Source organism: Cydia fagiglandana, chromosome 10 (genome assembly GCF_963556715.1).
Source record: "Cydia fagiglandana chromosome 10, ilCydFagi1.1, whole genome shotgun sequence".
Taxonomy (NCBI): domain Eukaryota; kingdom Metazoa; phylum Arthropoda; class Insecta; order Lepidoptera; family Tortricidae; genus Cydia; species Cydia fagiglandana.
Window position 1 is genome coordinate 1,817,329 of NC_085941.1, and position 24,414 is coordinate 1,841,742.

Sequence of the window (24,414 nt, forward strand, 5' to 3'; positions counted from 1 at the left end):
AAAGACTGTCTGTAACTCTAGGACGCTATTTCAGAGCCTTTTGTATTTTTTTTTCTTATGGCACAGTTTCTCAACTTTTATTTCATCGGTTACCAATCTTCGTCGCTTTACAATGTCCTTCGAATAGCTCAAACCGGAAGTTCTAAAAGTAACCTAAAGCTGTATCTAATTCTGTTTTTTTCAGGCTTGTACATTTCACGTGTTTATATGAACCTCTTGTTGCCCTAGTATGTAGTTAATGGCGATGAGTGTTCAAGTGTAGTGTAGGCAAAGCATCATAAATAACTGTAGATGGAGAGTGTAGAACTCTAATACGCTCGAAAGAGAATCAACGTGCTTTCGGAATTAAATCGTGCTTGATTATATTTATCGACCTCATCCTCGTCCGACAAGCTGTCTAGCAAATTTAATCGCTCCAAAGAAGAATTTATAGAAGGTGGATCAGGGCTATCGTCAGAATAGTATTGTTTGAATGCGCGTTGGTTCCTCATCGGAATCTGATTCATAATCAGAACATACATTTTTTACGTGAATTAAAGCTAAAATCTTATGCGATCTACATAGTGTTAAATACTACAGACAAAGAAAGGAAACCATTCTGCTTAAAAATATTTTAAATAAACAAGGACACGTAAAATCGATAGATTCAAAACAAAAGTTAAGTACAGATAGGTTGGCAACGTACACGGTGGTTACCGTAGTTGAATGTAAGTACATCTTTACAAACTTGTCAACGGTAACCGTGGTGTACATTCCAATTTATCAGTGATTATCTTTATTATTATGCCTTATGCACACAAAATGACCAATTATTCATATACTTTACCATTTTCTTATGAAACACAAAACATAATAATCATCACTTGCCTACAGAAAAGTTGTTAAAATTTAATAAAACTTATTAGAGGTACTGGCGAGCGTCGCCGCTTCGAACAGATTTTTTGATAGCGACGTTAATTTTAATTTTATGCCATATCACATATTTAATTACTATTGATAACATCATTATTAAGTAGTTTCTGTTAATAAAAGCTTAGGAAATTAGATATGTTTACGACAGGAATTTTTACTAACTAACGTACACTGTGATGCACAATGCCAATTTAAGGGTTAATACCTTTAAGCGAGCAATTGTTGTTTATTTATATATTTCGAGGATCTCGGAAACGGCTCTGATTTCAATGAAATTGGCTGTATGGGGGTTTTCGGGGGCGATAAATCGATCTAGCTAGTCTTATCTCTGGGAAAACGCGTATTTTTGAGTTTTTATATGTTATCCGAGCAAAGCTCGGTCTCCCAGATATTTTTCAGTAAGCTAAGCTTAATTTGTTAAAAAGCTCAACACACATTTTTAGACAGCTTTTACTGCAAAGTGCTAGTTTTGGAGTAACAATCTAATACTGGCATCAATCGTGGCCTTTTTCAACGTTGTTATGTTAAAGCAGCGGTCGGCAACCTGCGGCCCGCGGGCCGCATGCGGCTCGTGAACCTGTCACTTGCGGCCCGAGTGCCGCCTTGGCTATTTTGTAACGTATGTAATAGTGACAAACGACAGTGTCTCATAAAGTCATAAATATTAACAAAGCACGGCCCGCGTCACCTCCGTTGACTACCATGTGACCCTTGGCTGCTAAAAGGTTTTCCATAGAGATAATAGGGTCAAAAATTTATTACATTAAAACAATCATAAGTACATAGGCAAAGGGGTAGGTAATACATATGTGGGTAGGGTAGAAAAGTGGTTTCAATCGATGTGTGGAAGGGCGGCACCGTCGTCGAACCCAAGCCACCTGGCGGTCGACTTAAAACGGTGGCGTGTGCCTCGGATACACATGCTGGTGGCGCGTATAACGGCGATACTGATCCTGCATCTCAGCCAGCCCAGTATGGTGCTTAGAGAACGGTTCCACCGTTGAGATATGGTTTCTGCCATATGTTTTATAAAGGAGGACATTTGGGGTGCATAGACGCTGTCAACAGATGTTACAAGTGGGGTGAACGTTGCATGTCGCATTTCACAGGCCGTGGAATATTTTCTCTGCTTTTCGTCTTCAGCTGATTTTAGTACAGATGTGACGGGTCGTGAGAGGTAAGAAGGAGCGTCAGTGTCGACGACACGGATATCAAACAACGCCTCCCTCTGCGCATCCCAAACGCCACGACAAGATAGATCTGCACGTAGGCCGCAGTCATTTTCCGAGATTATTGGTTCTTTTGTTACGTTGCCCCACGCGTGTTGACAAAGTTCACAGAATAAGTCTCTAATCTCATTGTGCCGCCTTGTGATTAGGCCTCCAGTTTTACAGCAGAGCGCGTGGTCGATGTTGAAGCTGCCGTTGCCACAGCCGTCGCATGATTGCGGCATGGCGTTTGGTGTTCTATGGTAGCGTATTGACAGCGCATCTCTGAATTCGTATGGGGATAGATCGAAGTGATCTTTTTTTGTTACCGACCGCTGTGTTAAAGGATTAAAATCGGAGAAATTTATAAACTTAAAACAAACAAGTTAATCGACTGAAAGACTTTAATAGGGTAAAATGTACATTCTCCTTTTCCCGTTTTATTTGGTCGAGAGAAAATATTATTTATCATTCCATATTTTCCTATTCCGTTTCTCCAGCGATCTAATACAAACAACAAAGCAAACAAAGTTAAAACGGAATCAAAGCAGCAGCGCTGGTGGGGGACAAACAAATAAACTAACTAATGAACGCTGCTCGCCGAGGTGGAATCTAGGGTTGGGCTAAGGTTTTCGGCTTATTATCTGCCAATTCGTTTTCTGCGAAACTGGAATAACTTACGAATGTTCTTGAGTACTACCTAATGTTGTTCCAAAGGCCTTACCTGCGCCTGTATTCATAAAAATTCGCGACTTTTATTGAGGTAGAAAATTAGTCGAATAATCTTCTCTGACCTCAGCCCCGCCTTGGTTCTCAGAGAGTCTCCTCTAGCTTCTCATCTAATGACTACTAACTGATATAATTCCAATATGATTAAAATATCATCGGTTTGATGTCAGTTGCACGTTCGAATTGGCCTATTAGTCAGACCCCAGTCGCACCTATTACGACGGCTTATATTTTTCTCATGTGTCGTAACTTCTTTAGCCGATAAACTCACGAATCACATTCAAATTGATACTCTGCCCTAGTCAGACCCCGTAGACGCTCCCATTTTAGGCTGCTTCTATTTATCTCGCATTGTCTCCTCAACCCTCAGCTTTAATATTTGGCTTCGGTCGTACCGTCCTAGTTTTATTAGCCGAAAATAATCAGCTGAATACTCTGCAAGTCCGACCCTAGTCGCACCAGGTACGATAGCTTTTGTTTTGCTCCTCTATTGATGCCTCGTTCGCTAAATGGACGATGGTCGCTTGCGTTGGCATTGATTGCGATTTTTAACCGACTTCCAAATCTCAAAGAAGGAGGTTCTCAATTCGGTTGTATGTTTTTTTTTTATTTTTTTTTATGTTTGTTACTCCATAACTCCGTCATTACTGGACCGATTTTGAAAATTCTTTTTTTGATTGAATGTATATGCATACAGATTGGTCCCGTTTTTGTCAAAATCCAGTTCTGATGATGGGATCCATGAGGAATCGAGGGAACTCCTCAAATCTTAAAGGCATACACATAGTGATTTTTGGTTTTTTATCAACGAATCAAGCATATACATCCAAAAAAGTGACATTTGATGAAGTGGAACTGCTGATGATGATCAGAACGGAACTCTTCAACGACGCATAGTTCACGGTTGGCGATTTGTCCTCTTCGTTATGTTTGTTAAGCAAGTTAAATTTTTAAGCCACATTTTTGTCAAGCTCGAGTTCTGATGATGGGATCCATGAGGAATCAAGGGAACTCCTCAAATCTTAAAGGCATGCGTATAGAGATTTTTGTATTTACATCAGAAAATCAAGCATTTTCATTAAAAACTGTTGCATTTGATGAAGTGGAACTGCTGATGATGATCAGAACAGAACTCTTCAACGACGCATAGTTCACGGTTGGCGATTTGTCCTCGTCGTTATGTTTGTTAAGCAAGTTAAGTTTTTAAGCCACATTTTTGTCAAGCTCGAGTTCTGATGATGGGATCCATGAGGAATCAAGGGAACTCCTCAACTCTTAAAGGCATGCGTATAGAGATTTTTGTATTTACATCAGAAAATCAAGCATTTTCACTAAAAACTGTTGCATTTGATGAAGTGGAACTGCTGATGATGATCAGAACAGAACTCTTCAACGACGCATAGTTCACATTTGGCGATTTTTCCTTTTCGTTATGTTCGTTAAGCAAGTTAAGTTTTTAAGCCACATTTTTGTCAAGCTCGAGTTCTGATGATGGGATCCATAAGGAATCGAGGGAACTCCTCAAATATTAAAGGCATACGTATAGATTTTTTTGTATTGTCATCATAAAATTAAGCATTTACATTCAAAACTGTCGCATTTGATGAAGTGGAACTGCTGATGATGACCAGAACAGAACTCTTCAATGACGCATGGTACACGTTTGGTGATTACGAATTTCGATTTTGACTTGGACTGGGACCCGGACTCGGACTCATACCCGGATCCGGTTCGGACCCGGATCCGGTTCGGACCCGGACCTGGACTCGGATCCGGATTCGGACCCGGACTCGGAACCGGACCCGGACTCGGATCCGGACTCGGACCCGGCCTCGGACCCGGACACGGACCCGGACTCTGACCCGGACTCGGACCCGGACCTTGACCCAGAAAACCACTATGATACCTTAACTAAATAAACAACTATGATTACGTACCTACCATAAAATTAATGTAGGTATAAAGTACGATGATGCCAATCTTACTAGCCCCTCCCGCTTAAACCCCCGTACACCGCACGGCATGCGCCATTTAGTGGGTTAGGTTAGGTTTGAACTGCGATCCTCACAGAACCGAACAAGGATTAGGTTAGGTTAGAACTGCGAGCCTTACAGAAACGAAATGCTACTTGAAAAGTGGGTTTGATTATATTAGGTTCGAACTGAGGAGTGGGTTAGGTTAGGCTAGAACTACGACCCTCATGGCTCCTCTTCACGGTGGGCCAACGCCGGCCACTCCAAGGGACGCATTTATGCGTTAGAGGGAGCAAGTGATAGTGCATGGCTGCGTCCCTTGGAGTGGCCGGCGTTGGCCCATCCTGTAGAGGAGCCATTATACAGAAGCGAAATGCTAGTAAAAAAGTGGGTGGTTTTACCTCCTTTTCTATATAGTGTACCATCTACAATAATCTTTCATCGGCCCCCATGGAAGTCGGTTTTTTTTTCTTAAAAATTATAATGTCCTGTATTGTTGCTTTTTGAACAATTGCTATTTGTGAAGCCATATTTAGAAACTGACCGAGGACCGAAACTACTTTTCTAGCTGTAAGAATGTTTCGAAAAAATAAACCGTTTTTTTTTTCCAAAACACATAGCAAAGATTTCCAAAATTTTTGAACCCATTCTGTACATTTTGCATTAATTAAAATTTAAATCTTTTTGGGGCAAAGTGGAGAAAATCCAATAGCCACCGGGTAAATCGCAGTCATGTTTTCCGCCAGTATCCATGAAATACTAATTACCTACCTACCTATACATACGTACGCTGATGATGATGACGCTGTAACCTGACGGCGTCATCTATGAGACTATTGAAACAACAGTCAACTGTTGCTCCCTTCCGCCTGAGTTCACATCGCCGCACACGACACCGCCTATTGTTATTGCTATTGTTCACTCGATTGGCTGCTTACTTTAGTTTGTATTGATTTGTGGTGATATGTTATACTTGACTCAAACAATTCCAGCGATTCAGAAAACAAAAAGCATGTTACAGCCACAACTTTTGCCTACTTCCAGCTGACTCAAACTATCTTATCCGCACGCACTGAGATAGATCCCATAATTTAAATGACATTCTTACATTTTATATGAGCATGGCTTACAAATTATAACAGCGTAATTCAGAAAATAACGAGCGGGTAAAAGCGCCATCTATGAGACTATTCTACAGGCAACTGTTGCTCCCTTCCGCCTGAGTCCACATCGCCGCACACACGATGCTGTCTATTGTCATTTGTGCTATTGTTCACTCGATTGGATGCTTACTTTAGTTTGTATTGATTTGTGGTGGGATGAGAGTTGATATTACATTAGGCTGTATTTGTGACATACAAATAGGTAATATATTATACATTTTACCAGAATAAGAACAACAGGAATTGACAGCTGAAAATGTGATTCAAAAGATTGAAATTATATGATTTTTGCGAAAAGAGGTTACCGTCCAAAGGGTGAAACTTGACCATTATTAGGAATTAAATATAGACAGCTATTTATATAGTAGAATCACTGTTTACAAGCCAGGAAATGTTTAACATACTTAGTAGACAATTTTCAGGGAATTTAAGGTTACAGAAATGTTTTATATTCTAACAGCCGTATTCGAACAATGAGATACGTCAAATACTAGATATTCAAACGATATGGATTAGATATGTCAGTGTCAAACAAGTGTCAAAATTGACATTTCTTCAAATAAAAACGTCACTTTTGACACTTGTTTGACACTGACATATATTTCCAATATCTAGTATTTGACGTATCTCATTGTTCGAATACGGCTGTAAGATTAGGACAAACACTTAAATTCATAAAGTTACTAAGCGCAAGCTAGCATAAGAATTAAGTTACATTATACCGAAGCATTCGTGTGTCTCTAACTCTAAGACTTTGTGACACCCAGGACCTTATAGAGTCGACAACAGCGCAACGAGTCTGCAGTCGTATGCATTCTAATTTCAACTTTAAAACATTTGTGATAAAGTTTAGATTTGAGACATGGTGATACATTCTTCTTTTCTTTTAGACTTGTTTAGAAAAGTTCTTTGCAATTTAAACTCTAATACGTTTCCATTGTGTCTAGAATGATATTACTATGTCTTTTATGCATTTTTAAGACGGAGCACTTGTGCGAAAGCACTATTTTGCTTTATATTAGAAAAGTTTAAGACGCATGTGTTGGAATTGGAAGAGGCGTGTGGAAATTCAATGCGATTTCTCATATATTGTTTGCAACGAAAATATAATTAGTTTTGTTTGTATGGAAAGCAATTTAAGTCTTCTTCGACCATAAAACGTGTAAAAGTTTTTGTATCTAACTATCATCAAAATCAGCTTATTTATAAGTAGGTTTGTTGGTGAGAGTCATGTCATTGTTAATTTCGTACCTACCTTGTCACATTGACACTAGTATGAGGTCCCTAGCTACTCTCTTATTGATTGCCACTGTGACAAGGTACGAAATGGCACGGAAACTAATTTCATTGGTTGTACATCCCACTGCTGAGCACACGCCTTCTCTAACGAGAGTGTTTAGTCTCAACGTGTTCCCAATGCGGATTCGGGGCTTAACACACCTTTGTAGCTCGTCGCATATGTCTACAGATTACCTCAAGATTGTTTTCTTCACTGATGACTATTTGATATTTATCAAATAATACCTGCCACTATTATACTATACCTACTATAGTATTTATATATAGGGAATAAATCATTTAACTGTTTTAGACCAAGTTTGATCCATATTATGTTAGTTACAGAGTATCTTAATAACTATATTAGTGGCAAAAAGAAAAAAATAGACTACCTAATAGAAAATTAATAAAAAAAACTAAATACATATATTACCTACACGATATAGGGTAACCATTGCCAGGAGCAAGCAAGGCAGAAAATCTGCTCTACTTGGCCCTGCCAATACATATGTACGGATATTATGTTCGTTCTTATCTACGTGACAGCGTGATAAAACGTTATCCATCACTTTCAATCGCGCTGTGTTAAAAAGTGATGGTTATATTGTCACGTGGATAAAGCCATCCATAATACGCCTGCTGCTCAGCCAAATATTCTGATCTAAGAGGTCTGCCTAGCCGCTTTAAAGAGCGCCATCTATCACCGGCCTGGGAAACATTAGTCTTCATTCACGTGGCGAAACGTGAAGGATGCATTGGCTTTTGTTGATGGCTAGGTATAGTCGACGTCAAAGATATGTTTACATTTTTCGCCTTATTACGAAGGAGTAAGGTGCAAAAGTGTAAACATATCTTTGACGTCGACGGTACAAAAATATTTCCTCTGATACGTTTTTTTAAATATTTGCACTACATATAAGACTTATTAGAGGTACCGGCTAAATAGTCTAGGCGAGGCAGAGTAGGCATAATACATTTTCTATACAACTGCAAATTGAAACAATTTTCAACGAGATTTTTAGGGTTCCGTACCCAAAGGGTAAAACGGGGCCCTATTACTAAGACTTCGCTGTCCGTCCGTCCGTCCGTCTGTCACCAGGCTGTATCTCACGAACTGTGATAGCTAGACAGTTGAAATTTTCACAGATGATGTATTTCTGTTGCCGCTATAACAACAAATACTAAAAACAGAATGAAATAAAGATTTAAATGGGGCTCCCATACAACAAACGTGATTTTTGACCAAAGTTAAGCAACGTCGGGAGTGGTCAGTACTTGGATGGGTGACCGTTTTTTTTTCTGTTTTTTTTTGCATTATGGTACGGAACCCTTCGTGCGCGAGTCCGACTCGCACTTGCCCGGTTTTTAATTTAACCTTAACTAGAATAAATAAAAATAAAGAACAAGGAAAAAATATGGCCTATCTATACTAATTAACTACCCTTAGAATACGTGGTTGTGTCAAAGATACGTTGTTCCATCGCCTGCGCTTGCGGTGTTCCACCCTAATCGTTATAATTATAACGAGTAACGAGTAATTATAACATTTATAATTCTGAACGCCTTGCAGGTAGCAGGTAGTAAGGATTAAGGCAATTTTTTCTTAACTGGAACACCGCGAGCGCAGGCAATTGTATATATACCTATCAAAATAGATCATAGCAACGTGCCAGGCAGAATCTTGAGTTAATCCCCACTTACATCAGAACCGGCTTACGCTCGCCTCGGCGCGATTAATTTTTCAGCCGCGCCGGCTCAACAGGCTGCTGAGCCAAGAATATTAATTGGTGAATTACTTACTAAATACGAGTATGTTGTGACGCGGCCGAAATGCGTCTTTAACTTGAAATTGGAAAATTGATCGAAATAAAAAATGAAATTTGTTGTATTGTACACACGTATTAAGTCAATGAAGTAATTTAGCTACAAGTGCGTAATTAATTCATAAAAAGTTTTCATGCAGGAATGTATTGCGTACATATTAATTATAACTTGTAACAGTTATGACGTGTGCGACGTTTTGAATAATAAAAACAATTTTGTGATACATTGCATGGTGATTTTTTTAAGGAAAATAAAAGTCTTCTTTCTTTACATAAAACATGTGGAGGTTTTCATTGGGGCCTATATTCACTAACCTTAACATATGCCGTTATATAAATAAAAAAACCGGGCAAGTGCGAGTCGGACTCGCGCACGAAGGGTTCCATAATGTAAAAAAAAACAAAAAAAAAAACGGTCACCCATCCAAGTACTGACCACTCCCGACGTTGCTTAACTTTGGTCAAAAATCACGTTTGTTGTATGGGAGCCCCATTTAAATCTTTATTTTATTCTGTTTTTACTATTTGTTGTTATAGCGGCAACAGAAATACATCATCTGTGAAAATTTCAACTGTCTAGCTATCACGGTTCGTGAGATACAGCCTGGTGACAGACGGACGGACGGACGGACAGCGAAGTCTTAGTAATAGGGTCCCGTTTTACCCTTTGGGTACGGAACCCTAAAAAAGTACACGCTGTAGGTCTGATAAATAACAGCTCTGATAATTTTACTAGGCTCTCATGTTGTTTAAACCTTTAAAATCATTAAATAAGTTATTCGTATACCGCAAAACAAAATGAAAACTAACAAAGTCTGTCTGGTAACAATTCCAAGAGTCATTTCTAAAAGGGGCTTCTTATTCTCCCGCTTCGATACAATTCCGTCCATCAAAAGGCAAACTCGCCCGGTCGCGTTAACTTTTCGCCTTTCAAAGACTCCGATCGTCGACTCGGATTTATTCAGTAACTTAGGAGTTATTCCTTTAGTTGAATTATTACGAATTATATGTTGCTAACTTCACTTGAAAGGACTTAAGGAACCGCAAAGCTTTATTGAACTTTGCCGTATTTAAGTGTGCTTACCATACTTCAGGATTTCGCCTGGATTTCAGGACTTTTGGTCCTTTATCGGGAATGCATGGAAACTTGGCGAGTGTCAGGGTTTAAGGGCCACCCCACATTTAGCGTCTTTCGAGCGTCGGCGTCTACAACTCTATGGCCGCTGCTCGACGTAACGTCGACGCAACGGCGACGTAACTGCGCAGCGACGTCATTTTCCATAGCGCTGACCAGACGCCGACGCTAAATGTGGGGTGGCCCTAAGAAACCTCAACGAACCACTAGAAGGCAGCTAAAAGTTTGGATGTTGCCAGAGGAAAGAGGAGATTGTGCTCTAGTTACAGCATATGATTTCAAAATTTTCTTGGATTAAATAAACTTGAAGATACGGAGGTGATGGTGATTGTTGGAGTTTTGACCGTCCAAGAAATATCAGGATTTTTTGAGTGATGTCATGATTTTCCGTCCTACGTATGGTAACCCTGTATTTAAGTAGGAACTGTCGTCCGCACTGTTAGCTGGCAATAATTAAACTTAAAAAGAAATAAGATCCAACGTTCAGTAAAGAGTGTTGCTATTATAATATTCAAGACATAATATTATAGTTTTTGATAAGCGGTTTGCGGTTTCATAAATTCACTGAATTTTGAACTATTTTTGTTAGCTTCTTATGTATACTTATTTGTTAGCGTCTTATGCTTTTGTCTTGTTGAATACTTACTACTAAAACTTCAATTTGTTTACTGTTGCTTGGTTTCATTGTTCAAGAAGTTTATATTTTATATTACTTAAGTTTTAACAATACGACTATTCTGTTGTTATAATCAATACTAAAAAAAAAAGTAGGTACTTAGGTATCATAACACCAGCCACAAAAGAACTAAGTGTGTCTGCTTTAACAAAACTAAAAACAAAGTACTTAGGTATCAAGTTTTGAATAGAGTTCTACCTACTTAAAAAGTTTACATTGTGGAACGTTTTTCAAAAGTGTTTTCTGTTTGAAGTACTCCATTCAAATAATTATAACTTCTAGGGTAGGTATGACTAGGTAAAATTAAATGTTCAATGACGAATCGTAATATCACCACCCGGACCAGACGACTCAACAAAAATACAAAAAGATGATGTTATATGTCTTAATTTTGGCCGTATAATATCTGTAAGTGTTCCGTAAAGGATTGATTAAGAAATAAATACCAAAAAATCATAAGTTTTCCGGCTCGCTCACCCCTTGAACTATAATCTGGCTCTGATGTCCTCAGTCCGTCGGCGATCAATTTCCGACCGTCGGAGAAGACGACAGATTGCGATACGTCGTTAATTGCGGCCCGTCGTGACGCGACGGCAAATATTGGAGCGTCAGTCGCACGCTTGGAAAAAGTAAACGTCAAATGTCTTGTAATGTCTGAGTCGTAGGGTTCTATTAGTTTAGTGATTACAGAGGATTTCGATTGTCATTTTTTTCGCGGTAGATAGGTTTTTATAGTTTTAGTGATAACAGTTTTTTTTTCTGAGTAAGTATTTTACGTGCTTTAAATTGCGGTCAGTCGTGACGGGACATTAAATATAGGAGCGTCAGTCGCACGCTTGGAAAAAGTAAATGTCAGATGTCTTGTAATGTTGGGGTCGTGGGGTTCTATTAGTTTAGTGATTACAGAGGATTTCGATTTTCATTTTTTTCGCGGTAGGTAGGTTTTTATAGTTTTAGTGATAACAGGTTTTTTTCTGAGTAAGTATTTTACGTGCTTTAAATTGCGGTCAGTCGTGACGGGACATTAAATATTGGAGCGTCAGTCGCACGCTTGGAAAAAGTAAATGTCAGATGTCTTGTAATGTTGGGGTCGTAGGGTTCTATTAGTTTAGTGATTACAGAGGATTTCGATTGTCATTTTTTTCGCGGTAGGTAGGCTTTTATAGTTTTAGTGATAACAAGTTTTTTTCTGAGTAAGTATTTTACGTGCTTTAAATTGCGGTCAGTCGTGACGGGACATTAAATATTGGAGCGTCAGGCGCACGCTTGGAAAAAGTAAACGTCAGATGTCTTGTAATGTTGGGGTCGTAGGGTTCTGTTAGTTTAGTGATTACAGAGGATTTCGATTGTCATTTTTTTCGCGGTAGGTAGGCTTTTATAGTATAGTGATAACAGGTTTTTTTCCGGAATCAGGATTTAAATTGCGATCCGTCGTGAGGGGACGGTAAATATTGCAGCTTCAGTCGCACGCTTACCTAAAGTGTCATTTTATGGAACTTGCTAACTATGTAAACAAACCGCCATACTGAAATCATCATTCAGTGCTGACCGTTTCAAAATGGCGGTTTGTTTACATAGTTAGCAAGTTATAGAATGACACTTATAGTTCATTTTTTTTAGCATTAGAAAGAACTTGCAAGAAGGTAAGCGATCTTGACATGTCTTTTAATTGAAAAACGCTTTTTAAAAACCAAAAACTATTACTTATGAAAGCAGAAGAATATAAATGATCGTACTAGATTCATAATTGTTACATATTTGCCGTAACTTATTTTTAAAATGTGTTTTTCAATTAAAAGACACATTAAGATTGTTTACCTTTTTTCTAATGTTAAAAAAAACGAGGTATAGGTACTTGCTGGAAAAACGTCAGATTCAGATGTCTTGTAATTTGTTGAGGAACTTATTAGTTACGACTTAGTTTAATGATAATAGTTTTTTTTGTGCGGAATGAATATTTTAAAAGCTTTAAATTGCATATTAAAAAAGAAACTATTCGATCAAAGTTGTTTATCTATCACTGGTTTTACTTTTTACATAAAATAATATCTACCGAAAAATACTGGATTTAAAAACACTATATGATTATACTTAAAAAAAATATTGAAATAGGTCAATCAAAAGCTGTATTTCAGTCAATTTCAGCTCTTATTCACTGTATGGTGGTGTGGGCGGGTCGCACGGCACACTTTGGGGCCCGTGCTGCGTTTAATTTAAATTCTCTTTCCTAAAATTCCACTGTTCCACTTAGCATGTAATTGGTAAAGTTTGGAGTTGTTTCATACATTCATTAAGGTCAATATGGAATTATGGCCTTCATATATCGCCTTTTTACGGTTCCGTACCCAAAGGCAGGCGTGGCTCACTCCGCGATTTCGTCGCTTTGCTACAGGTAGCTAAAAGTCCATCCGTTCGACCCCAATTTTGGGGTTTGCCATAAGCCGCGCGTGGCGCTGTCGCAACTGATCGTGACAAACGCGTTTTGTTAGAGAGTGAGTCTTCTGTACCTAGTACTATTATTTATTCTGTGCCAAAGGGTAAAAACGGGATCCTACTACTAATACTCCTTTGTCCGTCTGTCTGTCACCAGGCTGTATCTCATGCGGTGATAGCTAGAAAGTTGAAATTTTCACAGATGACGTATTTCTGTTGCCGCTATAACAAGAAATACTAAAATACATTATAAAAAACGTGATTTTTTGCCGTTTTTTGCGTAATGGTACGGAACCCTTCGTGCGCGTGTCCCACTTGGCCGGTTTTTTACATTTTATAAGTGTTGTTTGCTACTTAGTGGCAAATTTATTAATTTGTACTCTATGCTTACCCTTGTTGACCTTATGAAGGTTCATAGGTATTAATCGCGTCATTGACGGTGTCTAGACTACAGAAATAATTACATTAGTTCGAGCGCTATACGCATTGATATCGTATGTAATTGCTATCATATTTCAGAATATTCACTAATAGCAAAGCCTGTGGGCAAATCTGCTCCACCACACAAGAATGTCGTAAATCCATCGGAAAGTTAATTCAATTATTAACCGTATTCCCGCGCAGCAGGTTCCAAATTCAAACTGGTTTTTAACGGATGTTACGACCGTTATACGTGGTAGGCTAATATTGCCTACAGCTAAAACTAGTCTACCTTTCCCAAACAAACGCCCAATCACTGTCATCGATACAGGCCTAACTAACCTATTCATAAATCGTATACGTAGTATGCTTCGAAATTCGTCTATCTCCATTTCTATCACTCCAATTAGGCAAGAGCGATAGAGATAGACGATGTTTTGAATTTCGATGTTCGCTATACCTATGCCACCATTACTAATAGGTAAATACCTCAAATATCGTACGTTTTCGATATATTTTTTTCTGAAATGAAATTCTGGAACCATGTTGAGTATGAATACTTTTTTTATGTGATAGTCAGCAAACGAGCAGACGACTTTAATTGGTGTTTTCGAATAAATCCTTGTTAACTAAATATTTTATACGAATATTTTAGTAAAATAAATAATGAAATGTTTTGTTATGAATAGGTAAATACCGCATACGGCGTGTATGTTGCTCTAACTAAGTAATTGTTTGAACCCGCTGACTATTTAATTGTGTAGGTACCTACATACAGGGTGAAATTTAATTCACTGGCCAAATTGAAACAACCGAAAGAACTCGAAAAAATATTAAACACGTGTTTTTTCTTTTAATACCGCTCAGTACATTTTTTTCGAAATAACTCATCATCAAGTTGTCCTAAAAACCTCGTACGTTATGGTGAACCGATAACTACCCACTACACCCGCTTCTCTCTTATCAGTTAAGGTCATTGACACCCCGCCCCGCCGCTGTTTGCAATCGCGTCACCAATTATGAACCCTATTGCAGCGAGATTACCTACATAAGTTGCTAATTAGTGTTCCGTACAAAACTTTGTTTACGGAACACTAATGGGATCACTTCGGTCTTGCAAATCAGTTAAATGCGTTTTTTTTTCCTTTCATATTAACGGGCTTAGAACCGTCAAAATGCAAAGGCAACCCATTTTTAATCTAAAATGTTATTTCTGACTAATGATTATTAACAAAAAGTCCGTGGCTTAAAAACAATGAGTAAAAACTAAGTCAGGATTCTTTGCATTCAGGCGTATTTAAAAAATTGAATCAACTTACGTACATTTGATCAAAAATCGACGCAATTAACGAAAGTCCCACGAGATGGTACTCTTGGATTCAATCCTTGTCTGCGAAGGCGTGGAACGGATTCCATTTCGTATAATCTTTGTGCACCACGTAAACACTCACCACTTAATAAATAACACCGTACCACTTCGTAATATTCCCGGTTCGAAAACATTTTTTTTAACCTTAGGACGCGCGCGATTATTATTTTAAGGTTGGCGAGTGACGAGTGACTAATCATTTATGCTTACCGTTATGTTTACCGCTAGCGCGGAATGGTTTAGTTTAGACTACCCTCGAAATTGATAAACCTGCCTACCATCGCCAACACTAACTAGGTGGACCCTATTGCAACGATTATAAGGTTTAGTGAAGGTCAGATAAGGGTTTTGCTGATGTTGTTGTTAAAACCTACTATTAGGTTTGTTTACATTTGTGGTAATAGGGTGACCACGACTCGTGGAAAATATTTAAAAATTGAAAAATGAAAATTAAAAAAAAGTGTACTCTTTTTTTTCGCTAAATAGATTCCTTAAGTGTAACCTAGTGCCAGGAATGAATATGGCCAGTGATTTAAATTTCACCCTGTATAATTACTAAACAGTTTGATGTACGAGATTTCATATTACTATCACTAACATTCGATTCTTTTCCGAAAAATTATTTTAGAATTTAGCAGAACCATTGTTCAGGGTTCTTGAAATTCTTGGCGGTATTCTCCAGTTAAACTAAGTTGCGATATGCTTGAAAATTCATCAGAATCTTTGCCCAAAACTTTAAATTATTTTCTACTCAGAATTGTTTTTGGTACGTTGTCATAAAGGCAGTATGTATGTTGTCAAAGGCTTAGTGATCAACAGCCTCAGTCAAACAGCGATATCTCAAAGGAAGTTTAGTCAGACGAACTGAAACAGAATTAATTCCGACGATTAGATACAGCAACAGCTCAGTCGGCTCTGTACGCCCGCAGCCATATTGTTTGGACAATAACCGATAAATCTCAAAGAGACAGTCGCAATACTCGCAATCCTCCGCAGCCGGTGTTCGTTTATCAAAACATTTCGGGAGATAACTTTTGGACCGTTCTTCCTATCGCTTCGCAAAAGCATCGTCACTGTTAAACCAGTAAAAGTAGAAGCTCCATTCATACATTTAAAAAGGATGTTGAGGTAATATTTAAGCTGGTTTGTTTAAACTGTTTAAAGCAAGCAACAAAGGCATTGTCAATAACAGCACAGGTTTTCGCTGTCTTTAATGGTAGTGCTATATAACGACTTAATCTGCGTCAGATCTTTTTCTCGTGACAGTGACAGATGTTTCACAAAAACCAGTGAACTTAATCCTTTACGGGACGGCGTGGAAGGGTCTTTGATACTTCAAAGGGGCACTAAATATTTGCTTAAACTCGCGCGAGGGACTGGTCCCTTGCCTGTTTCTATTTACGTACCTTGGCCCTGTGAATCTCTTATTTATTCATCTTGGTCCCTGTTAGATATAATTTAAACGGTCTGCGAAACAGAATAATTAGTCTAAAGGTTGGACATTTTTTAATTAAATGGGAAAAAAATATTGTTGTCTACTTTGTACTACAAAAGTTAAAAATAATAGGTTTTTTTATAACAAGTTTTATTTTTAAAACAGGTAGCTGGAATTTATAGCTAAACCTTTGAAAATAAAATCCAATCGAGAGACATCAATCCAAATATATCAAATATGAATGCACATTTACACAAGCAGATCCTTGTCTAACACAGACAGGTCATCACGGCGCTCGGCGGTCGTTTCCCAATCCTTAGGCAACTCCACCTCCTTGTGGTATACCAGAACATCGACGAACTTCATGTTGTCAGTGAAGAATTGGGTAGTGTCGATGACGCGGTCGAACGGGAAGCCGAGCGGCATCTCATCGAAGCCGGTGCTCCAGCGACCTGACCGACGCTCGTTCATGACGTGCATGTCCACTATGGGCAAGTTGTAACCGGTGTGAACTGGTGTAACAACCACGAATAGCTGGAGCTCCATACCGCCAGTGGTACCCAAAGGCAGGAGAAGGCGACGAGGAAAGCCGGTGCGAGCCTTCCACCACCAGTTCTCGTCAATCTTACCAGCGCCCTTCACGGAAGCATCCCACATAGGACGCGTCCAAGGCCTATCCTCAATCACACCCTGGAACTCAGTGGAATTGCGTACAATTGAGTTCTTTCCAGACTTCAGCTTGTATAGGAAGGTGTCGATCTCTATCATGTCCATGCGCTTATCATTGACGTCAGTAATGCGGCCCAAGACGTCGTATTTAGGACCAAGGAAGACCCTGACAACAGCGTCCACAGGTTTAACAGAAGACACGGCGATGGTGACCTTGAATGGGTGGTTGTTTAACCGCCTCTGCCGCGCGACAAATAAGAAATCGGACTTCTTGTTACGAACTTCAGTCTCGTTTAAGTACACTGCGTTAGTGATGTCCATGTCGTACGTATCTATAAAGGTGACCAGCTCCGTAGTGGATACACCTTCGACCTTCACTCCAGGGAAGTTTAACTCTTCGCGCGTGTATTTCTGCAACTGCTTTTTAAAGAGCTGGAAGACTTCAAGCTTGCGTTTCAGGACTCTCCAGAAAGCAGGATCACGCAGGGAAGTCGAGTACATATCCGTGGCTGTTGGGACGTAGGTGTGCCTGAAAATTATTGAAACATATTTTCAATCAGTTCGATGATTAATTATGTATTGTTAAGATCATGTGCCTTGAAGCAATATGCTCCGAAGGGGAAGAAAAAAAGGAAAAATATTTATAAAGTTGATAAAAGAGGCTTATTGCTTTAGGAAATTTAATACTTCAATTTTTGGGTCTTTACTTGTTAGTGTTGTATGTAGCATAGGTTAGCAGGTTTTTGGACAAGTTGGTGAAGTAAGCGCCGCCCGGGTTTTGCAGCGTCCACAACAATCGGCCGAGGTTTTCAACATCTTGAGGTTTCCTCAATGGTACGACCGTACCATCACGCTGAAATGAGACAGAAAAATGCTTTATGCTTTTATTTCTTGATAGCTCATGGAATTATAAATGTCGTTTCCTTTTGTCAATTGTTTGTACCTAAAATGATACTGATGAATTACAAGTGGGACACACCTGCCTGTACTATCTAAAGCTTAATATATTCATCACACCGATATTGAACACACCGTCACCGTCATCGAAAACGATGAGGACGACTATATTGCAACTATGATGATATTAGAATAATTATCTTAGTTAAACAAGTCTCGAGATGGGTATTTCTGATTATGATATATGTATGCATGTCATGCTTGATTTTGGCGTGCAATCTTAAACATTCGGTAGGACTTAATAAAAAATACGTACCAGTTCGTATTGTCCTTTGATGACAGCTAAGCGCAGTAGCTTCTCAAAGTCCTCGACAGCCTCCTTTGTCTTCACAGTAAATTCGTGGACGATCTTAGTGTCATTCGAACGAGCGGGCATCTCATCTCCAGTGTGCAGGCGGATCTTAGGCCAGTAACCGGTCTTCAGAGTTTCATCCCAGCTGATGGGCTGAATATCCCTCATACCGTGCGAGAGTCGTTCGAGCCTCATGCGAGCTAGTAGCTGCTGACACGTATACATAACCACTTCGCCTCTTCGCTCCTTTTCAACGCCGTAACCCTCACCAGTGAGCCAATAAGGGTAAAGCATATGCAAGTAGAACATATAGGTGTTCAAATCGATGTCCTCCGTGAAATAACTCAGGACGTCATCTACAGACAGCGTATAACGAAGAGTAGTACGCGAATCGATAGAGACGACATTCTTTTCGGTTTTAATTTTCCAGTAATCAGCGAAGGCAGTTTCGATTTGAGCATTCGTCATCTTCAGTGTGAAGGCTTTGTTGATTACGTCTGAATTTACGAAGAAGTAGGGGTAGATCTCGTAGGGGGCCGGAAGTAAGATCCCACGGCCGTCGGGATGGTGGAACATGGAAGCTGTGAGGGCATAGACGAACATTCCAGGGTTGATGCGTTCGCGGAGCCAGCAAGCAACGTTGAGAAACTCGTCCCAGTCTTTGGCGTAGTAGAAGAGATGGAAGACTTTGATGGCTTCTTGGAGGTGTTTGGAGTTGGATTCTACGAAGACCTCAGCGCGCGGCAGCATGCCGGATTGGTAAACTTCCAGGAAAGCATCCACTACGTCTGGTTTCTGAAAATAGTGAGATAATAAGCTTGAAATTAATATTTTGTTTAGTGGTAATAATAAAAGCCGCGAAGTTGAGTGTTACCAATAATAAAACCAGCTCTGTTCTAGTTGCCTGACCCAAACCAACATAATATAATTAATACCTCTCAGATCAAGTTGGTTCGACTTTTGACGCTGATCGTATTGACCGCTTTGCCTTAAACATATATAAATGAACATGTATGTAGGTATTTTATTCCGTAAAACTGTTACTAGGAGAAATAGGGGTTCTTCAAAAAGGAGTGTACAGGTTTTTAAAAGGTCGGCAACGCGAATGTAACACCTCTCATGTTGCAGGCGACCATAGGCTACGGCGATTGCTTACCATCAGGCGGGCCGTGTGCTTGTTTGCCACCGATGTGGTATTTAAAAATAAACATAATTCTGGAACACTACTTTTCACTCACCAAGAAGGCCTGCTGGTTCTGCTCCAGCCTCCAGGTGTTGGCGACGCTCCTGACGTCCTCGAACACCGACGGCTGCAGGATATGATCCAGCAGCCGCAGCACCACCTGCTGCTTCATCTCCATGCTCGCTGATTCTGGAATTAACAATTCTTTATTACAGTTAACGTTATACCAGGACCAAATGCTTTCATACTTCGGACACCTCCCACGTCGCTCTCCGGATAGCCTGGAAAGAGTAATAGTGACGGAAAAAGTTGAAGGCACGAGACCTCAGGGCCTCCTCCTACTAGATGGTGTGCTCAAATTACGGCACCTATGCAATTAAAACTGCACGAGGCCATGCGCTTGGCGGGGAACAGGACCCTATGGAGGAACCTGGTCTTCAACAGAAGGATATGATGTCACGATCCTCAGTATTGAGGGACCGACTGAAGAAGATTACAGTTGGAGCGAGGCCAGAAGGGTAGGGGGGATAGGAAGGCGTGGCGCGAGCTTGTGAAGGCCCTTTGCACCTCTGGACTGCCATAGGACAACATCAACATTACAGACAAGGTTGAAACGTGCTCTTCAAAACTACATTCTTGTTACATAGCAAAAAACTACAAATTTTTATAAATGTTCAATACAGTCATGTTACATAGTGTTCACTGTTACGCATTTTGAAGCCAAAATAAGTTTACGAGAAAATCAAAGCGCAGCAAAATCAGATCAAATGTATGACCGGTTATTCCAATCAGAATACGTCTTAACAATACAATTTTTTGTACCGTCGAGCCTAATAAGTTAATAAAAATAAGAGAAAACTCGACTATTTTTAACTAAAGCGTTCAGGGTTACTTTTTTTTTATTATTATTATGAATGGGCTTACTCATGGCCACAGTCATTTATTTCTATTAACTTAAAAATATTAAATTAATTAAAAAGTTTGAATTTACAAACATTGAAGCAAGAAGAGCAGGTATGTTTTCTAAAATATTAATTAAAAAATACTTACGCAGCTTATCTTTTCCAATGACGAAGCTCATGGTTCTACGGCCACTGACTGAACAACTAGATTCGACTGCACAATCACTAGTCTTTTAACTGCTTGCATTCGGCCATCTTAATTTCACTAGTAGATACTTTTAAAACAGCTGATTTTCTATTAATGCTTCTTTGAAATTGTAACTTAAGATTGTATTACTCAAAGTTCAGTTTCGAACAAATTAATTTAAACAAATACGTTCTCTTTAAGTAGAATCTTGGGCGCTATCTCAAAAACATGCGTTGTTTTCGTCGAAAGTTCTGTAAACAAAAATATTGCTCTTGGATCAGTGATAACCGCTGTGTTAAGTGAAAATATAATTTTAATTAGATGATTAATAAACTGTGCTTTTGAATATACACCTTATTGGATTGTAATACGGTTGTAAATAGTTTTCAATATTAAAAAAGGCTTCGGACCATTGCCCTTCAATATTTTTGTAATGCAGTATGACATTGGTTAAGCTTATAGGTTTTAATGATGTTAGGCACTTGTCCCACCAAGAGCGAGTAAGCGATTAACTATCGGCGATTTTCTCGCCCAGGAAACGAACAAAAGATTAGGATCCTGTGTTAGTAAAAGAGACACATATATTAATAGTTCATCGCTGGCTGTTCACACTGCCGGCGAGAACACTCGCTCTACTAGTTTCTCGCTGCGATAAGATAAAACTAGCTCAACGGTACTCGCTCGGCGATGCTCGCTTCGTAGTTAGAACTCAAGCTGCGAGACCAATTAGTCTGCGTGTTCGGCTACGCTGCACCGCCCGAGCGAGTGACGCGAGTAATAGCCCGTCGCACTCGAACACTCGCCTATAGCCGAGCGACAAAGACAAAACTATTGGAGCTAACACTCGCTTCTCGCCGCTCGCCCACTGGTTTCTAGTTTATCGTTCTACTAACTTATCGCTCATCGTCGGCGGTGGGACAAGTGCCTTATGTCAAGGGCGAGTGAAACGGGTCAATCAGGTCACTTTAAATTAAGGATTCTAGATTGCTTTTGTTTTTGTAAAGTTTAATATTATGGGCAATAATATTTCTAGACAAAACAAAACACAATATACCTAAACAATAATCATGTCAGCAAGGTGCCGAAAATAGAGTCGGGCCAATGTTGAAGTGTGGCAGTGTCATACATAATGTCGAATTTCTATGAAAATACGAATATAACGTGTATTGTATAATAACACTACCTCACTTTGTTGAACAGAACTTTACCTACCTATTAAAGGTAGTAGATAGGTAACTAAAAGAACGTTAGACTTTTTAGAAAGTTAATAAAATTAACCAATGTTTTTAAATCAACATTTGTTACGTTTAATTTCGAAGTACTTTCCTTGGTACTTTTTTAAATTCATTTTATAGAGAACAGATGAGCTAAGGATAATATAGACTCATATAAAACTTAAAACGTTGTATTTCACATTTTATTTTTAAGTTGGTTAAGTAAGAATTTTGTCTCTAGATTTTTTTTAATCAATTGTTCTTTTCTTTTGTATCTTTTTGCTGAGGTGTGCCAATAAAGAGTATTCTATCTATCTATCTATTTTTTGTTTATTTTGGAGATAAAATATCACCTGTTCACATTCTAGAGGTTATCTTATTATTTTAATATTCCAAATGTTTTAATTGGATAAGTCAAATACTCGCTTATCAATTTCTTAATACTTAACAATGTTTTTGGATCCTGTTTAAAACCAATAACATAAACAAGGTTTAATGTTGAATAAAGTAGAAAATCAGTGATATTGACTCAGCCTACATCGTAGGTAGGTGTTTCGAGGTTAGACGGGTTACACCCATAGTAAAAGTGGTTCAGTGTGACCTACACATTCACCCCTAAGAGTATGGTCAGATATTACAAAATACCTTTTATAATGCATATGCTAAACGAGTGGAGACCACGGACTAGCAAACGCAGCGTAGGACGTCCACCCACAAGATGGACGGACGACCTTGTTAAGGCCGCCGGAAGACGCTGGATGCGGGTCGCTTCCAACCGGTACGAATTTAGGTCCAAGGGGGAGGCCTATGTATGGCCTATATTCAGCAGTGGACGTCTTATGGCTGAGATGTTGATGATGATGATGATGCTAAACATAAAAAAATGTTGTGTTCATGATTAGCTCTTTCGCTCATTTTAGAGTTCGTCCCGAGTCCCGATTGCCTGCCGTGTGGGCTTGTGCGGAGCGTTAAGAACGGGCACGTTGGCTACGCGCCCTGACCAAGTGACAATCGTTTCTAGAAAACGCCAAATTAAACTTAACCCGTGGAGCGCCCTACTGTCACACATATGCTGGTAACTAGTATAGGAGTTCCATACTACGGTAATTCTGGGGCGCTCCACAGGTTAACGACCTACCTCAAAGTGGTCACGTAATTTAGCAGTAGGACCTGTACGGTTACCATAAGTTTGTCACTGACATAAACGCCGTCGAAAACGTAATTTACTTTCTATACATCTCGCTCGCACTCGCATATTAGTGCAAACGGGATGTATAGAATGTAAATTACGTTCTCGACGGCGTTTATGTCAGTGACAAACTGATGGTAACCGTACTGGTGCCTATTTCACCCTCTTGACAATTGTCACCTGACAATGTGATGGCCGATCTAAAATTAGATTAGCCTAGTTGTCAGCGAGCAGTTGAAAAGACACTGTGGCGTTAACAAGCAGGCCGTGTTACGAGTACGGCAGTTTGTTGAAGTAGGTCTATGCGAGCCCCGAATTCACTTGCATTGTCTGCCTTTTTGTAGTTCTCTGGAGCTCTGGTAGGGTTAGCAAGTCTAATTAGGGTTCCGTACCCAAAGGGTAAAACGGGACCCTATTACTAAGACTCCGCTGTCCGTCCGTCCGTCTATCACCAGGCTGTATCTCACGAACCGTGATAGCTAGAGAGTTGAAATTTTCACAGATGATGTATTTCTGTTGCCGCTATAACAACAAATACTAAAAAGTACGGAACCCTCGGTGGGCGAGTCCGACTCGCACTTGTCCGGTTTTTTTTATATCATTGATTAGTGTTTACCACTTACTAGCATCCTCAATTAAACTCAATAGAACATCCCTGAGCTTCAAAAACTAGTAGTCTTCTTAAACTGAAATAAATGTCATATACGAAAGAAGAAGTGACCAACACCCTCCAGTGCCCGAACCTGGAATTGTACCAGCGTCCTCTGTAATCGCGGCAGTTGATTTAAACCTCTCGGCCACCCGGGCCACAGCAGCATGGGTCCGATTTTCCCCTCGTATACGAGTATGCAACTTCAATATTTCTATATGACATTTATATCAAATAATTTAATCTCTGTCTCGTAATCTTCTTGCTTCTTTTAGAGAGAAGAGTTGTATAATGTATTGGCTCCTTACATTCCACAACTTCTCTTTCCGCACAGACTCGTCATCGTAAGTTTTTTTGGAAAGTGTTCAGGATGGTAGAAATTGCCTGAAATGGCTTATGTGCCAGTAGGGTCTATGGCACTTAAAACCATTGTGAGTTCGTTGTGATATGACTCAACGAAATAAGTTTTCTTTATATTTACATTTTTAAGCTTATGAAGCTTAAATAATCGCGAGGTCTACTGCTCGCAGAGCTACTAGTATCTAGTAGGGATAAAATATTGTGTAGCTGCCAGCCCTAGCGGTGTAAATAGCGAGTTACGAAGGCGCAGCCTGTATC

The 24,414-nt window shown here is 39.4% G+C and overlaps 2 protein-coding genes across 3 annotated transcripts in view; one reads left to right on the plus strand and one right to left on the minus strand.

Moving 5' to 3' along the window:
* LOC134668063 (syntaxin-binding protein 5) overlaps positions 1-24,414 on the plus strand; it is a 407,283-nt gene that overhangs the window by 252,037 nt on the left and 130,832 nt on the right. The window lies entirely within an intron of this gene.
* Positions 16,784-20,747, minus strand: LOC134668387 (basic juvenile hormone-suppressible protein 1-like). Its single transcript, XM_063525868.1, has 5 exons — positions 20,706-20,747; positions 19,711-19,844; positions 18,437-19,267; positions 17,931-18,076; positions 16,784-17,752 (listed from the first exon to the last, which is right to left on the minus strand). Exons 1-5 carry the CDS (start codon positions 20,734-20,736, stop codon positions 16,804-16,806), a joined length of 2,091 nt encoding a protein of 696 aa, XP_063381938.1. The 5' UTR covers positions 20,737-20,747; the 3' UTR covers positions 16,784-16,803.

Bases quoted from the DNA above. Each gene is read 5' to 3' on its own strand.
- LOC134668387 (XM_063525868.1), bottom strand. From the start codon at position 20,736: ATGAGCTTCGTCATTGGAAAAGATAAGCTGC. The intron at 19,845-20,705 runs GTAAGTATTTTT...TGTTAATTCCAG, and splicing joins CATTGGAAAAGATAAGCTGC to AATCAGCGAGCATGGAGATG. The intron at 18,077-18,436 runs GTACGTATTTTT...GTCTCATTTCAG, and splicing joins TCAAAGGACAATACGAACTG to CGTGATGGTACGGTCGTACC.